Genomic DNA, 6,529 nt, shown 5'->3' on the forward strand with positions numbered 1-6,529 from the left:
CATGAAAGATGGTTAAAGCTTCTCTCAGTAAACAGGAGATCCTGTGTATGAAATTCTGCGGTGCCTTTCTTCCTGTTTTGTCCTATAGAATGTGTCATAATTATTGATAATCACATGTGGGTTGATTTAGTTTAATTCAAGTGTTAATTTCCTTTCTGGAACAACTTGTTTTTCAAGAAAATCATACAGTACAACTTGCAAAAGATGCAAAAGATGAAATACAATACAATACAAATCTTGCTTTCGGTGCATAAGAAGTACTGCCAGCTGGCAAGAAAATGACAGCATTTTTTTCTTTATCCAAAAGCCTGCATATGGAGATGTATAACACAAATCCACTTGAGATGTTTTTGTCGACCAGAAGAGGAGTTTATTGAATACATAGCCAAGGAAAAGAACCCTCCTTACAGTCAGGACCGTACTTCTGACAAGAAGAGTTACAGCTGCCTTTTTATACATTTGCTTGATAAGGAAGACGAACAGTTTAATTCTCAAAAAGGAAAACTTCAGTTGTAAATGATTTATGTTGGTTAAGCACACTCCACAATGACTGATCATAAAATGTATATGTGACTGAACTGGTACAGCACCTGGAAAAATAGGTTCAGTTGTGGTTAAGGTTCTGCACTAGAATAAGAATAGGCATATTTCCTGTCTGCAGGCTCGTAGTCTTACCAACATTGGCTACACTTAATGCTGGAGTTTGTGCTCTACTGTGCTCTACTGAACACTGTGTACAGAGAAAGAATTTAACCCTTCACCTCAAACGACACTCTTGTTGACATTGTTCTGTCACTGGTAAAATTTCCTGACCCTGGGTATATACAGTAGCTGGTCTTTGAGATGTTACTAAAACAGCTGTCCTGTGGAACCGGTGGCAAATATGGAACCAATGAACCTGTTGTACAGATTCAAGATGAAAAGACCAGAAAGGTAAATAAATCAATTTAAATGGGTATGTGGCCTTGTTGAGACATATCACATCAAAGATAAAGCAATAAATATGGAGAGGTGATAAAAGAGATTGGAAAAAAATGTAAGGATGGGAAATAGTTGTGTATAAAGACACCGAAAGGAAGGAAAAATGTATTAATTAGATAAGAAGAAGTTGGGAAGGGGGTTGTGGAGGGGTAAAACATTAAATTGGTTGTTATTGGCTGCATTCCATTTTCAGTTTCAGTTTTAACCCAGTGGTCTGGTCCAGTTCAGTCACTTATTCAGTTTTCCTTCTGAACCGGTGCAATTTCTCCACAGCCTCTACCATCGGTTAAGTCACAGCGTACATTTTAGTGGTTTATCTGATCCCGAGCAGTGTAGAATAGCGTTTCTTCAAGAGATTGTGTTTGATATTTTATCACAAAGCTGAGAGGAACAGCTGAAAAGTGATGTGTGCTTCGATTTAAGAATAGCTTTATATGAAATTCTGCATTGATAATAATGTGCATTATAGTGTCCTACAAGTAAAACGTGGAAATCAATTTTCAGTTTCACAAAATTCACACTTAGGAACAGGGCAACATGCAGGCAATTCACTCCTCCTGAGCAGGTGGCGCTAGACGGTGAAGTGAGGTTTTAAATCCGCCCGCAGAATCTCCTGTTTCACAGCTCTGCTCCTCGGCTGTTTTGAAGCCTAATGAATGACGATCATGCTGCAGATATTTCACCCACGTGGTGGTGATTGTGTCTGTTGCTTTAGCTAATTAAAGAAGAAAGTTTTTTTTTGTTATTTTAATAACTTCATGTTCTGAATACGCTACGTCTTATCGACTGTGTTTATTACTGAACAGATCATAGCCCTGATTACAGGATCTGTGAAGAATAAAAATAAAGTTACTGTGATTAAAGTCCGCAAGGCAACCTTTGTTTTAGACTCCGAAGAACGATGGCGGCGTGTTTGTTAAATCTGCAAACCGGACTTTACTCTTTAATGGATATTTTACTCAAATCGATCGTGTATGAAGTTTCAGAAGTTTTCAGAAACAGGATGTCTGACTCTGAGGACGAGTTTCAGGACAAACTCTACAGCATCTCCCAGATTCAGGTGAGACGGGCCGTGTTTAAAATCACACAGTGTGTGGAGGACAGTGTCGGGAGTGAAATGGCGCAGCTGAAGAAGGAAAACGAGAGCCTGAAGTGGAGATTGCAGCTGTGGGAGAAAGACTCGGGAGCAGGAGGAGATCAGGGACAGACCGATCAGGTTACCCAGACGCTTCCATGTGAAGTCACTGCCGAAATAAAAGAAGAAATGGATATGAAACTGTTGTCAGGTCAGTGTGGTGACTTGTGTCTTTACCTTCCTCACTGGTGAGAATATAGTGGAGAGATGCAGAGTGAAGTGGGAAAGACTTAGGTGATGTAGCAACGTGATTCTTTACTGGAAACTGAACTTTTATTGTTTGGTTGTAGTAACAGGAATAGAAAATGGTGAGCTACTGTATCTATACCCTCATTATAGTAAACGCTGACATCTCGCTTGTTTACTGTTTTTTTTATCGTTGGAATATCCTCCTTATTTTTAAAATAATCTCGGCTAAACGTGTTTCCAGCGCTTTTGGTTTTAAAAAAGCAAAGCAAACTTGGAGATGAATGTGAAATGGTGAACAGGATAAAAAGTGTCGAGCAGTCGACAGATATTTGCATTCTCACATTTTGTAGCGGTCTGTGGTTTGAGGTGCAGGATCAAGTGAATATCGGTGTGTTTTAGGTTTCGGGACTGCTGTATTTAGTGATCTTGGAGGAGAAGGATTGTCTGTGGATTTGGTATTAATCGAAAGGACAAACACTGTTCCCAGTATTTTTTTTCTCATGGTGTTTTTTCCTGGTGTTCTCTTTCTTATCTCTTTGGATTAAGCACACAGCAGAATGTGTATTACCATTCTAGAAAGGCAGTCATTTCTGCTCAGTTGAATTCACTGCTTTATACAGTACCGGGTCGCGGGGGAGCCAGAGCCTATCCCAGCATGCAAGGGGATCTGTGTGTTATACAGCCTGGAGATGACACCGGTTTATCAGAGTATTGTTACAAGTAGGGAGTTATGAAATTGGATAAATAGCCTGAAATGACCCAGAGGATGAATCAATAATGAAAATAAACTATCATAACCCCCAAATATTTGAGAAGTTGGTATACCTAGAAGCACTTGAGTTCTTTGTTCTCTGTCACAGCTTTGGTGAAAATAGTCTTTATTAAAGCACAAATAATAGGTTTATTCCATGCTGAAATGAGAAGAAAGAAAACAGAACGTTTTGGTCGTGGAGCCTTCTTCAGGTGTGATTTTTAAAGCACACTGGGTTAAACAAATATTCATTAACAATAACAATCTCCTCTGTTCCTCTGCTAGTTGTCCTTTTCTTTCATGCTGTCTTCCTGGACTACTGATTAATACTTACTCATTTACCCATAATTTAATTAACTAAAGTAAACCAAGGTCAACTTTACAATTACTTTGATTACTGAATCTGGGGCTTCCACATCTAAGCAAACATCCCCTTTTCTCTGAAGCTTGAAATGTTGACAATAGCCAGGAGTTACCCGTTGTATCTAGATTCACTTAATAAAGTTTTTCAGTGAGGATCTCAATCTAGATCTCAATTAGTTTAATCATACTCCTTATTGCCCCTTCCGAACCCTCACTGTACCCTGTACCTGCTTAATTCTGCTGCCTCCTCCCACTGTGTAGCTTTTTGTCTTTGTAAAAATATGAAAAGCCACTTTTAAACTTACCATATAAAATTTTGTATTTATTATTATTATTCAATCCACTGTTGTTTTTATTATTAAGCATCTTGTACTCGTGTTAGAATTCTCTTCCTTTTTGTGATTAAATTCAAAATAACCTTTTCCCCCCTTTTCATATCAAGCCTGTTCATCTCTCTTTCTCTCTGAATTCACTGTCTAAACCTCTCACTGCTTCTAGAGTTCAACCTTAATCATAGTCTTAGTTAAGACAACTAAAGTGTCAATTAGTCATGGTCACTTTTACGTCACCCACTTTTAATTTAGAAAGGATTAAGTAATATGTTTGCTGAAAAGAGAAGACAGAAAACACAACATTTTGGCTGTGAAGACCTCTTCCTCTTGTTCAGTTTTACTCCAACAGGTCATTTCTTCTCATCTTATTGCACTCAAACAAATGCAAAGCAATCAGGTTTCTGTCATTGTCGTTGTGGATTATTTTTGTAGGTGTTTCATTTTCTTTAAAATGAAAAATGGGTTGCTCACAAACATTTTGTCTTAATTTTTGGTGACTAAATTAACACCGCTAGTTTAAAAAGATAAAGTGAACATTGGGGTGTATTAGTATTTTGCGGTGGTCTTGGTGCCAAAAATCCCTGTATGTTAAAGTTTGATTTCTTGTTACTCCATGGTGTTTTCTGCTTTAAACGTTATACTTTCAGCTCACGTTAAAGGTCTTGTCCTTTTGTTCTGTATTTGCAGGCTCAGAGGCCAGTGCTCTCCCTGATGCTAGGGAAAGGGCTCCTCTTGAACAGCAGCACAGTCAGGAGGAGTGGGGCTCCAGTCTGATGCAGGAGACAGAGCTCACTTCTGCAGAAGGGAAAGAGACACTCAGTGAGCAGCACACAGAGAGCAGACAGAGTGTGGAGGATCTGGACTCTGTGTCCAAGATGGAGACAGAGCCTGAGAGTGAGACACCTGGGTTCCTAGTATCTGATGATTTTACAAAGAAGATTAATAATCTGGACACAAACAGTATTACACAAGGTTGTAATGAACTGGGCTATGTCTCCGTACAAGAGCTCAAAGAACAACTGGGTGAGTTTAATCTTACAGAGCAGGACATGGAGCCTCAGTTGATTGACCCTGCAGAGGAGCAGACTAAAGAACCTGGTGAAGAGAATAGTACTGAGTTACAGCACACAGAGAAGAGTCAGGACAAGGAGGAACAACAGCAGCTCCAACAGGGCTTGATAATAATTAGGCCTTGTTCTGTTCAAGTGGAGAGACTGTCATTGCAGAGGTGTTTTAAGCAGTCATATGATCCCTTAGTATCTGAGCAAGATCATTCCATGGAGCATTTGCAGAATAAGAGACCCCAGCATGATCAGAGGATGAGGAAGAATCACTCAAAGCCTTGCTCAAATGGAGCGGACAAACTGCCATTACGGCACAGACAGGAGCAGCGTTTCTGTCAGTCTAACATTTCAAAAACCCTTTGCACAGGAGAGAAACCTTTCAGCTGCAGTTGGTGTGGGAAGAGTTTTAGTCATTCAAGTAACTTAATAACCCACCAGCGCATTCACACAGCAGTGAGACTATTCACCTGCAGTCAGTGTGGTAGGAGTTTTAGTCGGTCAAGTACCTTAAGAGTACACCAGCGCATTCACACAAGAGAGAGACCATTCAGCTGCAGTCAGTGTCGGAAGAGTTTTAGTAATTCCAGTTCCTTAAGAGTCCACCAGCGCATTCACACAGGAGAGAAACCATTCAGCTGCAGTCAGTGTGGGAAGAGTTTTAGTCATTCAAGTAACTTAATAACCCACCAGCGCATTCACACAGCAGTGAGACTATTCACCTGCAGTCAGTGTGGTAGGAGTTTTAGTCGGTCAAGTACCTTAAGAGTACACCAGCGCATTCACACAAGAGAGAGACCATTCAGCTGCAGTCAGTGTCGGAAGAGTTTTAGTAATTCCAGTTCCTTAAGAGTCCACCAGCGCATTCACACAGGAGAGAAACCATTCAGCTGCAGTCAGTGTGGGAAGCGTTTTAGTCAGTTAAGCAACTTAAAAGTCCACCAGCACATTCACACATGAGCGAGATCATTCAGCTACAGTCACTGTGAGAAAAGTTTTATCTAGTCAGGTGACTTAACAAAACACACCAATCTAGTCACAAGTTTTTGATTTAATCATAGTCTTAGTCAAGTCAACTAAAATGTCTATTAATTCAGGTAGGCAGCTGAGTCAGCATGTAACACCCGCAGAAGGCTTCACAGCTGAAATATTGTTTCCTTTCTTCTCTTTTCAGCCTGAAATAAACCTTTACTTGTTCCCAAAATGTTTATTAGTTATATTAATTTTGTAGTCACTCACTTTTGATTTGGTCTAGTCAACTGAATTTTGACTATGATTACTCTTACTTATGGTTAACTAAAACATAGCTCTAGTCATGAAGTATAATTTATGTGTATAATAAAATGTATAATGTTTTTTTTCAATTTAATTTTCAATTTAAATTGAATTAATTCTGTATTTATTTGTAGTCTTGGGATGTTAAGTTTAGTCCTGTTTCATTTACAATTAAGACTGTTCTCATTGGATGGGCTTGTACTTGCGTAACAACTTTTTACCTTCCTATGTTAAGCAAGAAACATGTATAAAACAGAATAGGATCTTTAACTGTCACGCTTAAGAAAAGAAAATCACAAAATGTATTAAATTCTACCAACAAGCTCAAAGTCTTTGCTGCACAATCTAAAGTGTATTTATCCCCAGAGAGGATAGATATGAAATACAAGAAATATTTATGCAACAAAGGGTAAATAATGAAGAATCAAGAGATATTGTATGG

The 6,529-nt window shown here is 39.0% G+C and overlaps 1 protein-coding gene across 1 annotated transcript; it reads left to right on the forward strand.

The window, feature by feature from the left end:
• The first annotated feature begins 1,882 nt into the window (after nt 1-1,882).
• LOC148812513 (uncharacterized) lies at nt 1,883-5,772 on the forward strand. The gene is made up of 3 exons (XM_088908633.1): nt 1,883-2,267; nt 4,439-5,047; nt 5,111-5,772. Exons 1-3 carry the CDS (start codon nt 1,883-1,885, stop codon nt 5,770-5,772), a joined length of 1,656 nt encoding a protein of 551 aa, XP_088764759.1.
• The last annotated feature ends 757 nt before the right edge of the window (nt 5,773-6,529 follow it).

This window comes from Atractosteus spatula, assembly GCF_055471065.1.
Source record: "Atractosteus spatula isolate fAtrSpa1 chromosome 10 unlocalized genomic scaffold, fAtrSpa1.hap1 SUPER_10_unloc_3, whole genome shotgun sequence".
NCBI classification, from domain to species: domain Eukaryota; kingdom Metazoa; phylum Chordata; class Actinopteri; order Semionotiformes; family Lepisosteidae; genus Atractosteus; species Atractosteus spatula.